The sequence below is a fragment of the Brienomyrus brachyistius genome, chromosome 21 (genome assembly GCF_023856365.1).
Source record: "Brienomyrus brachyistius isolate T26 chromosome 21, BBRACH_0.4, whole genome shotgun sequence".
In the NCBI taxonomy this organism is placed as follows: domain Eukaryota; kingdom Metazoa; phylum Chordata; class Actinopteri; order Osteoglossiformes; family Mormyridae; genus Brienomyrus; species Brienomyrus brachyistius.
Genome location: NC_064553.1, coordinates 7,996,058 through 8,019,413, shown reverse-complemented (window position 1 = coordinate 8,019,413; position 23,356 = coordinate 7,996,058). Strand labels below are relative to the sequence as shown.

Sequence of the window (23,356 nt, the reverse complement as noted above, 5' to 3'; positions counted from 1 at the left end):
ATTTTGTGTTAAAAAAAAAAAAAAAAAAAAAACATTTTACCATTCTGACGGCTGAACTTGTCATAAATATGAAACAGGATGCATGTTTAAAAACCGCACCATGTGGTTTCCAGAAGCTTGAGGGGGATTCGACGCGGAGAGACGCCTCGCTGCTTGGGCCTCCCCTTTAACTCGCTTTCCAGCCGCCTCCCGCTCCATGTTCCGTCTTCACCGCTCACCCAGACGATCGGGTCTCTCCATCACGCATCCCGTGTCTTGCATTCTTTACCTGCGCCGTGCCCTAACTGTTAGTTATCCATTATCATAGTATCTCCAAGAGTAGCAAGCCGTGCCAATAAAGGGAATAAAGGTCCTGATTCTGATTAGACGAAAAAGGTGAACCAGATCGCGGCGCCAAAAGTCCTGCTCCACTCCCAGACGCATCTCAGAAGACCTTATCAACCGACAACCAACATGCGAAGAGCTTCTCTCCTGATGCTTTCCTTGAAGATGGGGGCAAATCACAGAAGATAATCCTACTGCTCAATATTCAGTGTGCTGAAGAGTGACAGTGCTGAAGGCCTCATCTTCAGGCATCTTGCAGGGCTCCGAGTGAGAGAGACATCCAATTATGTGTGAATTTGTTCAGAAGGCATCTCATTGGCCTCAGGGCAAACGGTGCAGGACTGACCCAATTCCCTCCCACAAAATCACGGCGACTACGCAGCACAGTGCTTAACGATCTGGACTCGTCAACTGTGCTTATGTAGGTTAACTTAAATGAGATGCACAACCAGAAATGCCATGAAAATGCGTTGCACGTTGCTGGTCTTCTCCCTTTTTAGACAGGCACCTCCTTAGACAGCCGTCCCTTGGAAGGCATGGCAGACTGACCCCCTAGTGCTGGGGGTCGTGAGAGGGAAGGTGGTCATTGAGAAGGGGGGAGGGAGGTCTCTCCAGTTGCTGTGAATGATGATGATAAACCTGTAGCAGAACACCTGTCCCTATCCCCTTCGCTGGCTGTGATTTTATCAGCAACCTGAACTACCGGTGGTCCGAATCATACCGTCGGGGGGCTCCATTAACTGTTCCACAATCCCTAAACCCTCTATATCAACAGGGGGGTCCCTGATGCATTCCCCCATCAATGAGATAAAAGGCAACAGGCTTTAAATAAAAATTAAACTTCAGCTTCAAAATCCTCTCGGCAAGCAAAGGATGTAAATCCCCATGTGTCAGACAGGCTGACTGCACCTACACTCCTCAACCTAATTTATGGACACCAACCTTGAGGCATTTCTGGCTAGAAAGAATATAAAACACACACACACACACACACACACACACAGTTTCAGTTTAACTACTAAAGGGCGAATGATGCACCTCCAGGCTCTGGCGGGTTCCCGCGGAAGCGTGCGCTAGAGCAGATGCTAGAATGTTCCGGGGCAGGCCCTGACAGTCACGTTTACGTTATCGAAACTCTGCCGTTTGATAGCATCGGAGTGACGGGAAAAGGGTCTGTGGCCCTTTGCTTACCCACGAACACGCACCATAAATCTCGAACGACACCCCCCGATTTGTTTTCCTGATATCCTTAATGGTTTTCCCCACTAGACTCCGTGCCCTAATGCCCTTGTAGTTACGCTGATTGGTCACAGACTCTGCATCTGCTTAAGTCATTTGCCTGTTTTACAGGGGGGGGGGGGGTGACTGGACAGTCAGCCATGGTGATGACAATAAATGTAATAAAGGGTTAAAGGTTGTGAAGATAAATGAGGTTGCTTCACATGAAAGGGCTGAATCCATCATTTCCTTGCATCAACCACCACCCCCCACCAGAGGCCCTGAGAGATACTGCTGCTGGTTACCATGGCGAGAGGCATGAAATGCTTATTTAAAAGGTAAAGGGGTGGCCTTCGATTCAGGTGACGGGGCAGATTTGCAGAAATGTGACGCGTTTGCATCCGAGAAGCAAGACTCCCGTTCTGATCCGCTTTTAAACTGTTAAGGGGGAGTCTACACTAGAAACTCACTTGCCTTCATTAAAAATCTAACGTTAATCCGATACAGCAAGTCTCTACCTAAGAATCACTCTTATCAAAGTACCCTGGGCTAACACCGACATGTCTTACAGCTACCGTCCCCTTACAACCTTTTTAGAATAGTCACATGTCCGTTTTGGCCCCTGTGCTCAGAGCCCAAGATTCACTTGGACTGTGTGTGTGTGTGTATCAAAAAGAGAGTATGATTGTAAAGATTCTTTTTACAAATCCAATGTACCTGTACCCATGTTTGTGTAAATGGTAAATAAAGCACTATTTCATTTCCATTTAATTTAATTTCATTTCATTTAATCTGTACAACCCTCCTGCTTTTGGGAGGAACCTCCGATAACCTTTTATATTATTAAGTATCTTTGTTATTTCATATAATCTTTCTTTCAACCCCCCCCCCCCCCCCCACCCAAAATAAATATCATGCCGATCCACGCGAGTGCGCTGATGCAGAATCGGGATTACGGGCTTCTCAGCCGGGCCCGATTTAGCCACCGCTGGCGGCAGACGTGACTCACGTCACGAATGGACCAGCATCCCCCGGCGCGCCGCGAGCGTTGGGTCAGCGGGCGGCACGCGGGGATCCAGCCTTACAGTGTTTGGGCGAAAGAAAAAGGAGCCGCTGGAATGAACGACCTGCGTTTCAGAAACAATCCTACAGCCGTGGAGAAAGACGCAGTGTGTTTCTACAGCTCCACTATAATCATAGATTATTTTGAGGTCTTCAGAGCTGTGCTGGTGTATTAGCTGCATTCAGAAATGAACAAAAGCACGAGATTCGATGGCTTTGAGAGGAACACAGCTTCTGACAGACTGCAGACGGTGTTGTAATGTCCGACTAAGCTAAATAAACTTCACTTCTGACTGTTAACTACTGACTAGTCACCTCTTAAACAAGACTATCAATTATATGTAATGAAAGCGTTTCTCTCTAAATAACACAAAGCACACGGGCTTTTTTTAAAATAGAACCAGACTGTACATCAGGAGCTCATGCACGCAAGCGATGATCTGCGCCAACACACTGCTTGCAATAGCGTGACACACGTCCCATTTTTTTTCTCTAAACTCTAGGGCAGCGTTCCCCAATTCCAATCCTGGGGGGGCCAGTTTGCAACACAGTTAGCAGATTTCCCTGCTCAGACACACCTACAAAACCTGGCAATTAGTTAGATCTGTTTGAGCAGGGAATTCTGCAAACTGTGTCGCGCGTTATCTCCCTCCGGGACCCGGATTGGGGAACGCTGCTCTTGGGGCACAGTTTTCATGCAACAGAAGCACAGTTCCTGGTCGGCCCAATTGTTAATTAAACCAATTTAGATGGACAGATATCATTAGCACTTTAAAGAGGGATGGAAACACGGGGCCGAGTTCACTCTTCTGGGACTGGAGCTGCAGTCAGAAGCTACCTTCTCTGGATGAATCCCAGAGGTCTAATAAGAATGTATAGAAGTAATACCATTAGCCTTTATTAAATAATGCATGCTTGTAATGCATTAAGTGCCTAAACTGTAAGGGGACAATAAATTAGCCTGGGCTGTATATTTTTACATATCTTACAAATCGAGCCTTTGGAAAGAAAGACTGGCTAATATTACTGTTAATATATAAAAAGTATTGAGAATTAATAAAAAATGCCAGTTTAAAATAAAACGAGTGTCACACGTCATTGATCTTTTGTCCCTCCTGCCCATCCGTCCCACTAAGAAACACCCTGGGTGGTCCCACAAGAACCACTCCCCCCCCCCCCCCGTAGAGGGCCTTCAATCCATCATCCTGACAGGTGACGGAACGCAGAGATGCACGCGGATAGCCGATGCAGAGCCTCCCGCGGCAGGCGGAGCCGCTCCCGCTCACGGACACCATCTCCGCGGCTTCACAGCAGAAGGTCACGTGGCCCGTGGCCCGTCAAGCCAAATCAGGCTTCAGAAAACTCATTTCCCAAGAGGTCCAATGCGTGACGGGCGGCTGAGAAAGAGGCTTGGCGGCAAAAAGACGTGCCGCAGGTTCCCTCTAGGTTACGGAGATGAGGGCGTCAAAATCCACAGGTGCTGCGAGACGCCTCTAAGCTTGTTGGCCGTGTGGCGATGGGAGGAAGCTTGCGGAGAAACACGCAGGACAGCAAGGTGGCACAAGCACACAGCTGGGATTAAAGTGTTCATTTTAATCACTCGTGCGAGAGGATGGTTACAATCACATAGTTACACACATTGACTTTATTCACAATTAGTATAATAATCTACTGAATCTAATGCTGCTGGCCAGAAGCAATGGGTGGGGGGTGCAAGTCTCTGCTAGGGGAGCCTGATTTTAACAAAAATGAATGAGAACACAGTATGTAAACTAATCAGTTATTATGGGGAGGGGGGTAATGAACATTATATGAGGGTAAAGCCCCCCAAAAAATAACCCTTACAATGCCCCAGGGACAGGCCAAGAAGCGACGCGTTTCAACATCAGGTCTGTGACCCACCTGGGGGGGTCCACGCAAATAAAAGGTTTCTCCATTTGTGATCCTGTACTCATGAAAAATGGTTCATAGCTGTGGTCCCTGGTTCAAAAAAACTACTGCAAACCCCTGATCTAAAGACCGTGACACATTAGGAATCCAGAGGCTGAAAGCGTCGAATTAAAGAAAATATGTTGTCGTCATGGGGTGCCAGAATGCCCCCAAAACAGGGCTGGGGGGGTGCGTACAGCTACCGCCCCCTCCTTACCTGTAGATGGGGTCGTGCATCACCATTATCTTGCTTTCGTCCCATGTCCACTCTTTTTTCTGCAGGGACAGAGTGTGTGATTTGGTGACAAATCTGCTCAGAGTAACAGAGACAAGAACAGGTGACACGCTGTCAAACACCCATATTCAGATTCGGTAGTGTGGTGTTAATCTTACTACCAGCAGATGGGAAGATTAAAGTTACTACAACAGCTCATTCATTAAATAAAAAATGAGCCATATGAACACATTTGCCCTTTTAGCTCTCAATGTAATTTATTGAAACAGCTTCTAGAAGCACTGCTGGTTAATAACACAAAAGTTATCAATGTGGATGTGTTTATAAATAACTGCAACGTGATGTGACAAGTCCTGGACACTGGCATCCCATTCAGCGTGCCCCCCCCCCCCGCGTCCTGTGCTCTCTCAGACAGACCCCAGGTTCACCGTGACACTGGATAAGCAGTTATGGAGGATGGAGGGATCTCCGAGAACCTAAAGTGCAAGGTCGACTGGTTTTCTGAAGCCTCAGCGCACCAGTATGTCACTTCCACACACTGGCCATCACTGCAACCACTGCTTTTTGGGGAATGACGACCAGGCCCCATCTGGTGATTTAAGCAAGAGATAACTGGACCCCCGCCCCCCTACTGGAGGTCTCAGTACTAATAATCTCAGATGAGAAATGATTCCCATTCAGGCTCCTTAATTACAGCACGCTTATGCAAATAATATCTGGGTGCTGATCTGCTTAATTCTTCCATGTTGAGTAAATTGGAGAGGAGCTACACGGCAGGGGCCACGGTCGCCCGTGGAAATGACTGGACGGAGCCGCGTGGCGGGAAACGTGCTCCCGCTGACCGAGCTGGGGATCCACTCGAGTCAGGTGGTCCCTCCGGAGCTTTCAGTGTTCTCTGTGGTTCTCATAGAGGCGCAGCTGATTATGTGAAGGCCGGGCTGTTTATTTCAAAGGGAATTATGTTCATCTGCTGCAAACCACAATCACCAACCCTTACATGAAGTCCTCCATTTTCCCATAATAAAACTGAATTTCGAAATATTTCTGAATACTGATATATATTAAACGGAAAGAGGAAACTGAAATACACAGCTAAGAATGTGCCTTTAATTGGGCGCAATTAGAGGTTTTTCCTAATTGGGCTGTTCTTGTCACGGACACTGATAATGAGATAAAGAAACGTTTTCCCAGAAGAGGGTAGCGTCGCATGCTGTGCCTTCATATCAGCCAACAGACCTACAGAACTTCAGCCATTGCAGATAAGCATCTCAGTTCCTCAGGCGCAGGAGGACTTATAACCATAAGCGTATAGGTTTGAGTCCTGGGAATCTCTGAGAATCACTTCTAGATTCTAGCCTAGAGCAGTGATTCCCAACCGGGGGTACGCGTACCCCTAGTGGTACGCGAGCACATTACAGGGGGTACGTGGAAAAAAAATTTATATTTAATTTCCCTGATGATGGGTAAATATTATCAGCCATTCCATTAGCTGTGCCCTGGTATAGAAAGAAAATCTATCTGGGATGTGTTGCTTAATGAATTAAATGTTCAAGTTATGGAGATTTAATAAAATGTTTTAAATTTGATAATCAGTTGTACGTTCTACTTTTATTGAATCATCAACACATTTGACAAAGGGGGTACTTGTGGTATGAGAAAATCTCTCAGGGGGTACACAATTCAAAAAAGGTTGGGAAACACTGGCCTAGAGCAACCGCCTATGACCAAGCAGGGACATGTTGAGCAACTTCAGGATTTAAAAACTACTTTAAAGCTGAAAGGCCCCTGTGCTCAGCTAAATGCTTCAGTTCCTGTTGTGCTTTGACTGGTTTGCTTCCTTGATTGAAAGACTCATCCAGCTGTTTCACATTAACATCAGTGACAAATGCATGATTATAGGAGACTGACCAATCAGCACACAGCAAGAAGTCAGTGCTTAAGCGAAATCCAGGTCTTTTTAAATTGAAATGGTAGTTTGTGAACCCTGCCCTAGCTCACAGTGTCCCCCCTGACATGGATCAGTGATCACCCTAATATAAGCTATGGTGAACTGCAAAGCTGAGTCCTCCAGAAGTGGCCTTAGATGCAAGGGTGTCCATAACAAGGAACTCACCTTCTTCTTCTTCCTCAAGACGACCTTGACTCCGTCCACTGAGACAATGAGGTTGACCTTCCTCTTCTTGATGTTCTTCACTTTGAATTCATACTAAAGGGGGGAGCACGAGAAGGAATCTGCATCAGAAGGAATACGGGGGGAGGCCAGCAGAAGACACGCTCGGAATGTGATGGGAGGCAAGGTCACGTGACACAGGGAGAGAGAAATAACCGAGGATTGGGAGAGTAGGCAGTAAAAGGTTAAAACAAAACCAAAATTAACAACCCTTGTAGACAGACAAAAAACGGACAATGAATGGACTGGCAGTTGGCTCTTGGGAGAGTACCCAGATCACACTCCAACGTCCTGGAACCAAGAACCTGACTGTCCTTTCTGTAGTGATAGAAATATTAAATTAGCAGACAAAACTCAGAGGAATATAGAACTATGATTCGGTTGTTTTGCTTCAAGAGGACAAGAGTAACATAGTACAGAACACACACGTACACAAGAGAGCCTTATTATTGCAAAGTGACTGCTAGGCGCAGGCGAATACAAGGCGGGATAAAGGTACAAACAAACCGGGCTCTGCGGAGGGAGAAAAATAGTCTTTGGTAGCGAGGGAAGATGCCCACAACAAAGTGGTCGCTTCCCTCACTGAGCAAACAAAAGATAGCTACCAGCCGTCAAAGAATGGCCGATTAATTCTGTGTTTTTTACAGTACAGCACGGCTTTGCTGGAAGCCGAAAACAGTACATCATCTAAAGAAAACTCTAAAATAAACATGTTTTTTTCCCACAACCAATGATCAGATGTTTAATTCATAGCCCCCCCCCCCCCCCATACGCGAGCACCACCCACCCCTGCTTGCTTCACCCTGAAGTTCCCCGTACTTTGAATAAATCCGAACCCTCAAGACGACTCCGCTCTGGATTTCCTTTCTTCCTCCCACTCCTGGCGGTGATAATTACTTCCTGTTTGGGCTGATCCTAATTGGATGCCTTTGGAAACATGCGATCTGCTGCAGTGGCGTACCAGCAGGGGTTTTGCCTGCACGTTGCTGGAGAATCTCCCAAAAGAGACACAGGCCCAGAGGTGGTGGAAGGTCTGGAAACCAGCAGGTCCCCTTTGAAACTCAGCCTGGGACAAAGGCAAGCCTGCGACTCACAGTCCTCTGAGACACGAGACGAGGTTTAATTGAAAAGGTTAAAGAAGGGACTGTACCCACAAGTCCTTAATGAATTCATACCAAGACTTTAATGAAGGATCATTAAAGAATAAATAAATTAATTTGAATTAAAAATGGTGAGTTCAGGCCACAGTGTCCGGTTTGATTTCCTGACTTATACTTATGATGCACATTATGCAATTTCATACTATTCTTTGCACGTTGCGGGTTCATGGATTTCTGGCCTAGATCTGTCCGCCATTAATTAAAAGTTAACATTTTTTGCAGCGTGTGCCAGCACCGTTTTTAATCGAATTCTGGTTACCTAGATCAGTGATAATTTTATGGAAAACACACTGTGAATTTTGTGTTATAAAAAGCCAGGCCTTGTTTCTGCAGCAAACAAAAACAAACAAACAAAAAACAAAAAAACAAACAAAAACAAACAAAACAAAAACTAAATAAGATTTCTACACTTCCTAGGAAAAGAACATGTAACAAACTGCGGCGGAACATCAAAACTCCCCTTTGAATGAGGGAAAACTCGTTCCGCAAGACACCTTCAAACACCAGCTGACACGAGCCAACTTCACGGCAGTTTAAAGAAAGTCTTTCCCCGCTGACGCTGGAGTCTGAAGTACAGCCTGAAGTACACGTTCCGTAAGCAAGGATAAAAGCTCGGCTATAAACACGCGGCTATTTTTTGGGCAAACAAAAACAGGAAATTGCGATAATTTAGCTACCCCGTAATATTACCTAGTACTTGTGGCAGCTATAGGGCTAGTGTTTTGCTTTATACGCTGAACAGTTTCCTTTATAAGATGAGATCAGTCCATGAATGTTTTTCAATTTCGCCAACGTAAACTGGCTTGCAAACTAATCAGAGAAAGACAATTTTCGATAAACCACAGTATATATATCTTCTGTTCTACGGCATCCTGTAGGCTATCCGATTTTATTTTCCTTGCAAGTTATTGTGCACAGTGCGGGGCTGCACAAACTCGGTTAGGGCAAACAACACAGCACACACGCGCTCGTTGAATGAGCAAGACCTGACCTTCAGGTTATACCTGCTACTGAATACAACCCGTCAGCTCTGTCAGGGGGGAAAGTCTTGAGTTTCCCAGGAGTGGCTAAAATCCATGGTTGGGAAGAGGAAAGTTCTTGTGATCTGATAACTCGTTTTCCACCATGGCTCCTACCAGCACCAACTGTGAGAAAATGGATGGACAGAAGGCTGAGAGTATTTTCCTCAAAACCCACAGCAGCCGTTTTAAACATGGCAGGTCCGTTACAGCAAAGAAAATTACAGAAATAATGTTATGAAAAGAACGCAGCCCTGGCTCATCTCCTACAGTTAATTACATGGTCTGAACACGGTAACGGCATGTTATCGTAGAGGCAAGTTAATGGATTTCCACCCACTACAGCTGTTAAGACTTTCACTACAATATTGATATTAGCTGGGCTCTCTGACTTGCCTCCTGGGAACTGTGTCACAATACAGGTTTTGACCCATGTTAATGGATATAGTGTGAAATGGGGTGGACCTAGTTTGACCATTCATTTCCATGGAGACACACACACACACACACACACACACACACCTACCTGAAGTGCACTACACAGAGTTACACTGGACAAATGCAATCTACTCATCCAAGGGAACGGCCACGTACATTAACGAAAAAAAATCGAGAGAGGAAAAAAAGAGTATACAAAACCCGCTAGTACAAAAAATGCAAAATAGATTAGGGTGTTTGCGTGCTCCGGGTGAACTCTACGCCGAGCAGGCAGAAAATGCCCTAATTCATCACCCAAGTCAAGAATTCACACACAAAGAAACACCTCGTCCTCAACCCCTCTTACAAAAATCTCCGGCGAAAACAAACTGAAGACGACGCCGTACCGAGAAACCAGCCAAAGAAAGTCGGGAAGCAGGCTGTACGGCCATCAGAGACAGAGAATTAAACGGAAAACTGCTGATTCACGTCCCAACGAGGACCACTGCTGTAATATTTCAGTAAAGTACATGATCGTGGACATCAAGATGCTGTATGAAGTTGCAGAAGTTGCTGTTGCTTTCGGCTAGAAATGACAAGTATGAGCCCAAGCTATCCAGCTAATATGCACAAGTCTGAAGCCAACATACTTCAATGCAAAGTTGCCAAAAACACACAGACACAAAAATGACATAGTAGCAGCTGAACATATTCCAAGGATGAAACACACGAGTGTCTTTGTTTATCAGTGATACATGCAGCCTAGCTAATGTATGTTTTCTTATTTAACTTTCTTGCCTTGTGATGCGCTTGCATGCAAATGCAGAAAATTGCCAAGACCCCAACAGAGGTGTAAAACCAAAAAACAAGTCTATAGTAGGTATCCTGAAACACGACTCGGTTCTTTTCAAAGAGAAGTGTTTCCATAGCGACCTGAGGACTGTCTTCCCTCAGCAACATTGATCACAATAATACAGCACTGTTTAAAGGGCGTGAATACAAATCAACACCATTGTAGAAGAGTCTTTCACAGTTGACCATGGTTTATAAAAACTCTAGTTTAGGAATATTCAGAATTAAAACTATTTGAATGAAACAGACATGCAAAGACTTTGCATGATAAGTAGGCTGCGCAATACACTTAATTTAAAAGATTAAAGCGTGAAACTTCATTTTGTGAAAGAGCGATATTTCTGGAATAAAAAGTGTTCAAGGGTCCCCCCTTCAGTCACACTGGGGAATACAACGTGTCGCTGGATAAGAGGAACAGTAATAACAGCATCTTTCAGAAGGTCCCACCTCATCTTCTTTGTTCCGACAGACCTGAGGTCTTATGGTTACTCAGAGTTGCCTCAAGAAAAGTTTTTTTTGTGAGAATCACAGACCTAAAGTTATATGCAATTCGGTATGTCATCTGGCCAAAGCAAACTGCAATTCCACTATATGTTATTTACACTCTACATCTTCATTATAGGTCACATGGGCTAACATCTCACAACAGCTAAGGGACTTTCTGCAATTAAGAATAAATACAGAACCTTAATAGTGCAAAGCAAACTTCTAGATATCTTCTGCATATACGTATATAAGAGAGAGAGTGATATTGGATCATCCATCCATCCATCCATCCATCCATCCTTTTGTATCTGTACCGGACGCTATGGGCACAAGGCAGGGGGGGGTGGGGGGAACAAAGGTTTACCAGAGCTGTACCCTTGTTTTCCACACTGGATGGGCAGCAGGTTTCACCATGCTGATCACTTCTTTAGGGGGGGGGGGGTGCTATGAAGAGGTTAGAGGGGGAGGAGCCAGCGGTTTAACGCACCCTCAGGAATGCGGTCTTGTGTTGGGCTGTCAGGACAGCGGTATGCAGGTTCTGTAGTCCAGGAGTGATCTGGACCCCAGGGCCGTGGTTTCGGCTCGGGAATGACTGGCCTCCCATAACTGTCCAAAGACCACATTCTCACCACAGCACTGTCGATAATTATCCAACCTAATGACATCTGCCGTATGCACGACACCTCTCCCCCACCAGGCCCGCGGCCTTCCCGTCCAAACAGCCTCCTGCTTTCTGACACTCGCGCCATTGTTTTAGATTTATAACAATCTGCAGCACCGTTTCCTTTGTGAAAGGCAGACCTTGACAGGAGCATTCGGAACCTTACAACGTCGCCACAATCAGCGCGACGTGAGAGGAAGATCTGACGGACCTGACATCACTTTGAAGCCCACTCACCGTTTCGGTTGGGTCCGTAATCAAAAGCACCGAAATGCGACGCTGCAATTACAGACCCTGCTTCGTTACCCGACTGACAAACCTCGTCAGATTACTGACTACTTACTGCTGTAGTCAGAATCCTCTGGGTTTTCATTATTATTATCACCATTATCATCATTAATAATAATGATAATAATAATAGTAATAATATAATAATAATAAATACTATCCATCCATCTTCTGGGGTTGGGGTTAGGGTCCAAAAGCTGTCCTGGAGACTTCGGGAACGAGGCAAGGAACAACCCAGGATGGGGTACAAACCCAAGGGCACATTCTCACACCATTCAGTCACACATGCACACCTACGGGCAATTTAGCAAGTCCAATTAGCCTCAGCATGTTTTTGGACTGTGGGGGGAAACCGGAGTACGACGACATGGGGAGAACATGCAAACTCCACACACATGTGACCCAGGCGGAGACTCGAACCCAGGTCCCAGAGGTGTGAGGCAACAGTGCTAACCACTGCGTCACCTTAATATTTATTTATTTGTGTTTGTTTGTTTCTATATCATTTGTTCTAAAAACACCATGAAAAAATAAAATGTCACAGAGATAAAATATTTTCCCCATCATTGCATACCCCATCTCTACTCTTTAAAACACACCTGTGTTGCAATTTTGAGCAGTGTGTGCACTTAGAAAAGCTCCTTAACATAACATTACATTTGTTTAGTGACTCAAGATTCCCATCTAATAAGAAAACGGCAAGGGGGGGAAAAGCCTGAATTCATCTTCTCCATCTTCTCCTAGTTCTCTCTCTCAGTTTGCTGTGCACAAGCGATTTATAAAGCTGCCATTCATCTTGACCACAATATTAGTGTTATTGCAAGGAAAAGGGAGGGGAAAAAAAGTCCACCTCACTCACTCTTATAGCTGCGCAGATAAAATGCTATTTGGGGAGAGAGGAAAAAAAAACGCTATTTCAAATAAAATGTGCGAAAAGCAGAGGTGCCAACATTTGCAGGAAGGTCAACAACAGGGCCATCCTATTCTCAGCCCCTTTGACCCACTGGAAATTGGAGATTTCCTTCAAGATTTTGCAGTTGCCCGTTCATTAGCTAAGTCTCACCGCTCCATCCGCAAGTTCCATCCACCATTCATTACAGAAAATGACTGGACAGCATCTTTTAACTTATTTGTTATTCCTGGCAGAACAGAAGGCGGCACGACTAAGTTATTGAAATGATGTGGTACAACAGCACAGAGCCGTTGTAAATAGCCAGTTCAAAGACAGGAATGAGTAACAGTTAAGAATTACAAAAACCTCATCTCATAAAAGAGGTTGGAAAAGTAGCGCAGTTAAAGAAAACCACGAACCAAGGCAGTTAGGTGATTTTTATGTCTCTATATATCCATGAAATTACACCCTTCTAGAATTCCATTCTTCAAGAAGATAATATCTCTTTGACGTGAGCTCAGGTAATGTATCCTAAGTAGGCGTGTCGACGTTGTCTAACTGAGATTATGAGAGAACTTACCGAAACCTACCTAAGTAGAAAACACACATCGAGGAGCTTTGTAAGAGACAGATATGAGTCATTGTTTTCATCAATGTAGTTAAAGGTATAAATGCTTTGCAATATTCAGATTTAGGGGTGCAGTAAAAAATTCTAGGCTCTTTGTCAACAAAATCACCTTGCGACCCCCCCCCCTGTGAAATGTCATGTAAAATTTTACATATTCAAGGGCCCCTAGTGAAGTGACCACTGAGAGGATTACGAAAACCAGAATGTTCTCAATATTCATCATGGTGCTAGTTTTTGGTGTTAATATTTTGTAAAGTGTCTAAGATGAGATTAATTAACAGTCCATGTTTCTCTTCTAGGTGTAAAGTACACTGCAATTACCAGGAAACCATGTTTCCAGGCTGATTTGCAGTGAAGTTCAAATCCGAACAGTTCTGACATGACTGCACCCTTAAGTCACTGATGAAAGCACAAGTGAGTGGCCCTACAATGACGGTGGATCGTTGCATAACGGCAGACCCCGAGGAAACATGTTTTGGATAAAGATCACAAAAATCACTGGGCTGTCTAGACAGACATGGCGAGCAGAGATCACACACCGAGAAGCAAATACGTCTCATCTCATTACATAAATGTTGGCTTGTAAAGCATATTTATATATCGAACGTGCATAATTCAAATTCAAAGACACCGCATCTGCGATCAGCTCTTATGAACACTGGGATCTGCATTATTTAAGTATCGCACCACAAAAGAACCATGATTCTGTCTCATTGCAAACTGAGGGATGATGACATATGGCAGTTTGAGGTCCATAATTTATCTTCCAAAATTGTAGAGGCTTCTATAGCAGGACTGCACCACACTGCCCATAGAGCTGGTTGGAAGGACCGAGGTAGAAACCGCCCAGTTAAATCCCAACACTCTGAAAACCCATTAATCGAGGCGAAATCCTCGGGGGCTATTAGGTAGCTGAGTGATGAACCTCTCTGCTTTAGAGAAAATATATTAGCACAAGTCTTTAATGACCACGTTAAGCCTTATGGTGTAATGCTTTTAATTGCTTTGAATAAGGCATCAATTCCCAGCTTACATTTTAGATGCAATTGAACTAATTTAAATGAAAGCTCAATGGCGACAAAGCCACCGTACAAGAGCAACAACAACCGACTAACACAATAATCCAATTATTTTGAAAGGGAAACTGCAAATGACCTGTTTGGCAGTGAATTATCCCTTTTCACAGTCAAGCCCAGGGTGTTTTTGGCGCAGAGGCATACCATTGGGGGTGTACACTGCTGTAAGTCCTATTCCCCCCCCCCCCGCCATTCTAATGGAAGCCGTGAGCAGTCACGCTCACGGACGCAACCGTGGGGGCCGAAAGAACACTGTCATCAAAGAGGATTGAGTCATCACTCTTGCAGAGGGAGGAACCAAGCGTTCAGATAGATTCTTATGCGGGCGTGGAACCGGCGACAGTCAGTGATGGCGGGAGTCACATCGGAGGGTGGCGGGGGGGGGGCACCATAGACGGGGTCACACAGTTCATTACTTCAGGCTGCTGCATTTTGGCTGCTTTCTCCAAAACCTGCACCACACCAGCAATGACGATGACGGACAAATCTTAGAGAAGACTTTCCGCGTTCAGGGAAGGCTCCAACTACACTAGCCTCGTGAAAATCACCTAATCTGTTATATATACTAGCTTTGTAACAACAATTTCAAAATTTATGTATTTTTGCTTATCAGTTGGCAAAGGAATTCCTTCGTTCAGGCAGACTTCTCTCAATTCACAGCATTTCTCCCGATTATTTTGTCGTTAGGAAGGCATCAAGTTCCCGATCAAACTTATGTCAAACACTTTTAGAATGTTTAGCTATTTATTCCTTTAGGGACTGGAAAACTATGTGCGTCGATGGCTTTTGAATTGTTAACCATCCTGCATTTGTGCAATTAAAAGGAAAAACTATTTTAAAGGTGCATCCGTTTGTTACTAAACATAAAATCCAGCTGGAACTAAACCAAAGGCAACATCTGTTCTGTAGATAATTCACTGGTATATTAAAGGAAGTAATTACTACTGTAAACTATTATGGGAGATAAAAAACAAATCAGTTAGTGCCTGGCACCTTGTAGGAAAAAGTGAGTGAGCTTTGTTTAAGAGGCTTCGCAGGCAAATACATCCAGCCGCTCTACACAACCTGATGTTTCTCAACCCGGCACCTGGAGACCCTCAGATGGTCCACAGTAAACCAGGAGCCCATCCGAGGAACCGGACGGCAGGGGGCATCACGAACGGGGTGCTAATAAGGCACAGACACAACCTCACACACCACTGGTCATTTACACGCTAATTCTCTTAGTGGCATGTCTTTGGCCTGTAGGCAGAATCCGGAGTGTCTGGTAGGAAACCTATAGAACAGTAAGGAGGACATGGGAACTTCTCACACATAGAGCCTGGGAAGCGGTTCCCCATCCCTGGAGATGTCAGAGGGTAGCGCCAAGCACAGAACCACCACATCGCCTACAGGCTAAAACGCGCAGATCGGCCCAGGAGAGGAGATGCTCCTCCACGGATCTGAAAAATAGGATCAGCTCTGATGCTGTGACCGGGACTCATGTCCATACTTGTTTATTCTATACGATACTCATAAAACTGTCAGCACATTAGCAGTGAGCGTGTTCTCTCCTAGCTTAGTGTCACTAATGCATTTCTATAGGAATGCAGAAAGATGTAATTGAGTCGTGCCACACGGAGCCTGCCACCCAAGTGCCCTTCTTGGGTAATTTCACTCTAACTTCCTTTCTCAATCAGCCCTTCCCGGGGCAGATTCCCTGTTAAACACTCTGTTTTTAGAACACAGTACAAGCGGATGTGGATTTCATTCCATTCTGCTGCTATATTCTGTCACACCAAACTTAGTCAGGTGTCCTATTAAAAGATCCTTGTGCAATTTTAATATCACGCCACATGTCAAGTCTTCCCAGGTAACAGGATACCGCCAATTAACCCCTCGGGCTGCTGCCGCCATTGTGAGGAGCCTGAAATGTAGTTAGAGCATCAACAGGTTTGTTTTGTGCTGGGAATCGGCCATTAAAACAGACTGCAAAATATTGGGCGGGGGGGGGGGGGGGTGGAGGGGCTAATCACATTTCTGGCTTTTATCACCTTTGCATGACGTTGCATACAAAAACAGCATGAAGAGATTCCGGTATCAGGAGACAGACGCCATACACCAGTCAAACACTTGAGAGGAATATTAAAATATTCCCCCCCGGGGGGGGGAGTCAGTAGGAACAATTTTTGTGCATAACAGTTCAGAGAAGGAAAGAGATACATACTACTCATATTAAGGGGACAGACAGCGATTAATGTGATTCCATCAATCAAGGAATAAATCTGTCAGGGATTATGGACACGTGAAACGTAAGGGAAAATAATCAGAGGGTTAGCTTAGCTTAGCTTGACGAAGGACTGGCGGCTAATAAAGAACCATTCACAAACCTCCACGAAAATGCGTGCGCAAGCGCCGATGAACAGGTCACTCACCCGCGAGTTATTTTCCTGAAATTCCCCTTCCCAGTTGGTTGCTCCCGCAGTGTTTTTAATGGATCGGTGTTGCGATGGCCAATTTGTGTTGATAGATTAATTACATTAATCATTCCGACGTCTCTCTAAACGAGTGCGATGATCAAATTAAGGCCACCTCTTTATGTAATGTGAGCGCCGAGATGAATGCTGAAATCATGCAGTTACATTTTAATGCATTCCTTGCCATTTACAGACTGTAATGAACGTTATTTGCGGCCTTCAACGTACATAGAGAGAAGAACGTGCTGGTATTTCAAAGGGCTCTTTCCTAAAGGGGACCCTGCCAAATGCTGTACCCCCAAATCCATCTTAATAATGAAAACTGTATCGAAATCTCAGCGCTCTTAATGTTTATGTTTATTTTATAGATTGCAGGGACACCCAAATGTTATCGATGCGACAACTAATTATCGCTAATGCTATACATAACTTCCTGCAGACAGATAAGAAAGCCTGGCAGTTTTTCTAAGATAAAAAAAGGAGATTTATTTATTAAAATGTTACCAACGTGGATATTTAGTCTGAATCATTTTACTACACGGTAGGGTTTACATTTGCCTAGAGTTGGCGAGTCAGCAGCAGACCTTTCGTATTAATCAGCCATAAAATAAGATCTGCTTCAAGAGCTATGGAGGAAAGCGCATCTATTACTCAATTCAGTGCTTGAAAAACAACTGCGGAATTAAAAGCACCTTGTCCATTAGCTGAAATATGCGTCACTGAGGTATTTCATGTCAACTCTGTGACAAGCTCTGCGTTTACAGTTCGCTCCTCGTGCTCCAGGGATCCGTCTCCCGCCCAAAAGCTGCTCACTGGTCTCTTTTGGCACGACTCTTATTCACGATCGCTGAAGGTCAGGAGACCACAGACGCGCATTAGCTCAGCCCTCACCGCATCCAGGCCGCGCCAAAGTGGCCAAGGACCATTCTGAACTGCAGCCGCAATTGATGCAAAGGTCAAAGGTTATAGGAAGAGAATGGGCCCAAAATCAGTAGATTAATGAAGCGTTGAATCAATGTGACACGCAGCAGCTGGACTGATGAACATCACTTACTTGCATTTGTACTGTAAAAATGCTGTAATGTGTATTTTTATTACTGGCAAGAAAATTGGTGGTGTACATATGTAGTACAAAAAGATGTTATTGAAACCGTAAACATGGTATTAAACGTGCCAATAAATGCTATAAAAGGCAAGGTCTGTAACTATGGGAAACTAAAATCCAACAGTCCCTAAAATATTTATATTTGCTCTGACTGCTGACTTTTAAAATTAGAGGTTAGACACTGATTGTGACACACAGATATAATGAAACTAAGTAACGTCATTAATGCAAGAGACCCGGTCAGCAACCTGGCCCGTCAAGGCTGATTGGAGTAGCGGCGAAGGAGGGGTCTCACAGTGCGGGGGGGGGGGGGGGGGGGGGTGATTCCCACTTGGTAATATTTGCTGACTTGTGGGGAAGCTTGGTGAATGTGTTTTGAATTTTGAATGGATGTCTCATGTGACATCTACAGAGGCACTTAGGGTGGGGGGGGGGGGTGCAAGATGTACCCTACAGCCACATTGTGCAGGATGGCTAAACCCCCCCAGTTCGCCCACATTAGCACCTGCCCTCATCTCCCAGTCTTAGCCATTCTACCCCATTATATTACCCAGATTATTCTGGCTTAACAGGTGCCACCTGCCACATCACCACCATCGACCTCACCATCTTCAACCTTCCGTTACAGCCTCAGACAGAGACACGTATGGCGTGAAGATCTAGAAGGAGCAGTGCAAACCACAAAAGGCGGGGAGGGAGGGGTTCGATCATCTGGGCAAAAGGGGCCACTGCATGGGGTATACAGCTGTCCATGGCTGTCATAATGCTACATGAAACTGTCAATCGAGACATTTCTAACTAATGTTTTATTTAGGTTATGATTTGAGATGCACCGACTGTATCAGCTGACTATCAACGTCGACCGATACAGCAGCGATCGGTCTATAAATGGGCTGACATTTACCGCTGATAATTCCCTTCAAAATTGTGACCCATATTGCTTTGCACACCCATATACTAAACAGAAAAATGTCGGTAGTGTGGAATTGTTTTAACCTAGTTAGAAGTACACTTGGCGCACAATGCTCTGCTAAAATTTCACTAGGAGGGTCTATTAATAAACATTTCAGCGCTGCGAATTTGATCGTTCACCTTAAGGCGAGACGGTGAAGAGTTTCTGATAAATAAATCTGCTCCAGTAAAGAAGGCTGCAGTGCTGCCGGATGACGGCAGTCTGTCTGTGACAAGCGTGTGACGGCAAAATGCAATTTGGTGCAAACAGCGCGAAATCAAAAGTCATTACTAAGAATATTACGGAGTAATTCTCTGTTATAAATGTCATATTAGATGTATACAGTTATACAATACAGTGCTCTGGGATTGTTGCGGTACGCCAGACTTTGTGTTTTCTTACCAAAAAATAAATACTTTCATATTTTTGGAATGTAATTCATTTATTATTATTATTATTATTATTATTATTATTTATTTATTTAGGTGTAAGTTAGGTGTATTTAGGTGGGGAGTCCCTTTAAATTTATTTAAGGAAAATCTCCCAAACAATTGGTATCAGTTTTGGAATCAATAACAGTGACTGAAGTCAACTTATAAGGACATGCAGTAATTCACTAGTGGCTATAAATCGGCAGTAACAAATCAACCTCAAATAGCCCTGCTGGTCACATTCATCCTGACAGCAAGCATCCGCCAACACAATCGGCGGAGAGGTAACACATCCGTGCCAGTAGGCCGTCTGTTCCTGCCATTTATGATCTGGAGGAGATGCGAAGTGTTTACGGTTAGCAGGCTAACATTAGCCAGAGCAACCGATCCCAAGTGAGACGGATGGGGATTCCACTGGGACATGAATCACCGGCAGCTTGAGGTTCTTGCTCGACTGTCATAAATGACAAACTGCCGTAAATCATGCCATTTACTGCTATGTCATGTTTTTTATCGTCTTATTCACATATAACTTGATGGCATGGAACATAAATATGTCGTTCTGCATTTGAAAACAGACAAAACATTGACGACTACTTGTTCTAAATCCATGAACTTGGAACCATGAGACAAGATAACAATTACGGTCTTCGTTCCACAGATAACATACATCACTGTAATCCTTCACAAAAGGCAAAACGGCACTTATTTGCGCGTCAATCTTCAGTCAGAACTAAATCAGAACAGACATTCCTGAAAGAAAATTCCAAGAAAAAAATACATTATCTAAATGAGACACGGACGTCAGGCTAAAGAGTGAAATGCCCACTCCTGAATAATTTCCGGCTTATCTATTAATTAAAAAAAAAATAAAAAAAACAATAAAAAATCCCGGTAGAGATTCTGTGCTGAAAAAGGTTTCAAAGTTAAATTACAGGAGAGACGTATTATTATTTGCCAGAGACTTAAAATGGGCGCATCTGAGGACAGTGAATCTGCCACAGAGGCAGCCCGGTCGAGACAGAGGAGAGAGTGTACATTTGAGGGACAGGGTGAGACAGGACGTGGGATTCAGTCGTCCCATCGGCTACAGCGACGGCTCGCATGTCAGGCTGCGGCACGGGCCTGTTGCGACGTTCAGCCGAGCGGACCGCAGGTATAAAACGAAGGAGTTGTCAGACGGGAAGGAAGTCTGCTAAGGAAACAGGCACTGCTCCAGTGCTGCAGCCTTATCAGATAGTCCAACTGGAAAGGCACTTCCACGGGATGGGGTGGGGGGGTGGGCGAAACCACGTTCCACAGAGAGCGCTACTGGGTGGGGGGTGGCTCTGCTGCAAGGCCCAAACTAAACAAACGAGATATCCTGTTAAAATAAAACTGGCGAGGGACTGTTTGGTGTTGAACTTTAGCTTATGATTACTGCATAGCGGCTGATACTGTGGCCTCACGCTCCCAGGGTTGTGGGTTTGAATCCCTTCATGTGAAGTTCGCAAGTTCTCTCTGGGGGGGGGTTTCCCCCGGGGGGGCTATGATTTCTTCCTGCCATCCACTGTTATGCTGTTTAGGAGAACTGGTGACTCGAAATGACCCACAGTGCCTTAGTGTAATTACCCACAGTGCCTTAGTGTAATTACCCACAGTGCCTTAGTGTAATTACCTATAACACCTTAGTGTGGGCCCTGTAGTCTCTCTGCTGCCTTGGACAGGCTCCAGGTTTGCCGCAAACCTGCATCAGATAAGCTGATGCACAAGATGGACAGATTGATGGATAATTGCTCTGAGAATTTTATTCGGCCCTCCTTGAGTAGGTCCAGCCCCACTTCCTCACCGCCTGAGGCACCGCGAACTGGCTGATTCCGGATTCCACTCTTGCACATTCCAGCAACAGTTTTGCACGAATAAATAAGGAACTGTGATCATCATACATTTAGTCGGCTGATGGTTCAAAACAGAACATCCAGCGAACTATTTTGGTGAGCGCAGAACGCAAGAAATGATTTCTGTCCTTATGCAGTCCTTTACACAATTTATACTTACCAGAGCAAACCAAAAAAAATCTTGCCGCATCTGAGAAGGTTAGAACGAGAGGCCTGAAAGGCCTGCTGGGAGCACATGGCTGAAAGTGATGGATCTGAGACTACAGCTACAGGAAGGGCCTACTGAGCCATAAAGGAAGGAAAAGCGTAGAGGACAATGGCATTGATGACCAGTAAAGACCAAGAAAAAACATCCATCCATCCATCCATCCCCTATGCAGGGTTGAGCGGAATTGGAGTTACCACATTGGCTGTAGCCAGAACCAGATCCAAACACAGACAAACAAGGCACCTGCCTAGAGTCCAATGAATACATAGGGGCCCAAACAAATCATTAAGAAATAAATATATACATGGCCGGCTCTAACTACAGATAGAAGGCAACTTTGCCTGTTCTGCCCCTGAAGAGGTAGATCCAGCCGAGGCTCTAGGTGTGAAGAAGAAACATATCTGGAATTACTCAGGGTCCCTACATTGTCTTGTTACCAGCTGCAAAATCGTCTTTTGTTTAATGTCACAGTAAAGTAATTAGGATACTTGCTTGTACTTGTCTAAGCAGCACTTGTACAACTGAAAAGAAAATGTCAAACAGTGACGCTTGTATATCCATGTCAAACACATGACCCATTTCCATGGTATAACAAAACGTAACCCAAGCAAACAGACTGCTCCTTTATCGCAAGCAAATATTTGCGCTGTGTAAATCTACTGAGAATATACAGGCCGGGCAGGATCATCAGTTTGAAACTGACTTCAAATTTTATTCAAAATAACAATTATTCAAGGTACGTTTCAGGAATAAACGATAAGTGCAACATTTTTTGTTAGGCAAGAAAATTACATGTGTAACTGTAATGTGTTTCAGTCTTCTATGCATACCTAAATACTCGTATCTTAAACTGCGGTAAAGTTAAGCCACGCCAATCTGTGGCACATCTAACCTAACAACTGCCAATAATCAAAAACACCTCAATCACTACGAATTACTGAATACCAACACCTTTCAAATTCCACTAATCAACTATAGCAATACTGCAATAACAGAGGCCCCCGTTACTATTAATGCAACGCGATTCATTATTTTCCAAATAACAGATGTGTTAAGGTTTACATGGGGGAAAATGATCCTAATTACTAACGCGTTTCAAAAGTGAAACAACGTGACAAACATCTGAAAATGCTTCTAATAGCTGGAAATGACTGCAGAATTATTAAGGTCCCGAATCACAAACTCATAAATGAGCATAAACGCAAAGTTAAAACTCACACGTATTCGTCGCATAGCAGCGACGATCTCCACTCGGCTGCTCGGTCGCGCCACATCTAGGCTGCCGATATACTGCAAGGAAAACGATCAATACATTTACACGTAAATCTCCAGCAATAACATGGCTTCGCTACAATGTTTCAAGTTAGACAATCGAGAAAGTCGACTAGGTTTCGCAATGAATAGAGCAAGTATAAAAGAGAAAGTGATTAACAAACTGGCCGTCCTATAATCGCACTCATTTACAAAACAGTTATCATACATAAAAGTTGATCTCACCTTTGCTTCAAAATTAACCCCATGTTGGAACGCCTCCTCGTTGTGCATGGGTATCCTCAAATCATGGCCATCGTCCACTAAATTGTATTTAGTTTTCCCCGGCATGGTCAGTGTGGAAGAGTTGAAACTGCAGGGAAAGTCAGTCTAGACCGCACGCCCCATGCGAGAACACGGACTTTCAACCCATCTGAAAGAACGGCGCCGTTAAATGATTCTCGTTGAACAGCACAACTTGGTAGCAAGTGACTCCCAGTGATCAAAAGTCATCAATGAAGTGTTACGACCTTCCCGGTAGAACGGAGCGCCGACACACAGCCGATCGGGACTGACTAGTAGTATTTTCTTGCGCTCCTTCGGATTCACAACAGCGCCATGAGCGTGATACACACATACCGAGACCGGGATGAGTCGGG

The 23,356-nt window shown here is 44.6% G+C and overlaps 1 protein-coding gene across 3 annotated transcripts in view; it reads right to left on the bottom strand.

The window, feature by feature from the left end:
* Nucleotides 1-23,356, bottom strand: part of LOC125716771 (carboxyl-terminal PDZ ligand of neuronal nitric oxide synthase protein-like) — a 48,244-nt gene extending 24,888 nt beyond the window's left edge. For 2 of the 3 annotated variants that reach the window (XM_048989448.1, XM_048989449.1), the window contains exons 1-4: nucleotides 22,944-23,355; nucleotides 22,665-22,736; nucleotides 6,882-6,974; nucleotides 4,751-4,809 (exon numbers count right to left, since the gene is read on the bottom strand). In XM_048989448.1, coding sequence (XP_048845405.1) covers nucleotides 4,751-4,809; nucleotides 6,882-6,974; nucleotides 22,665-22,736; nucleotides 22,944-23,048 — 329 coding nt within the window. In that variant the 5' untranslated portion in view covers nucleotides 23,049-23,355. Of the gene's footprint in view, nucleotides 1-4,750; nucleotides 4,810-6,881; nucleotides 6,975-22,664; nucleotides 22,737-22,943 lie in introns of all 3 variants that reach the window. The other variant, XM_048989450.1, reaches the window with a different exon arrangement.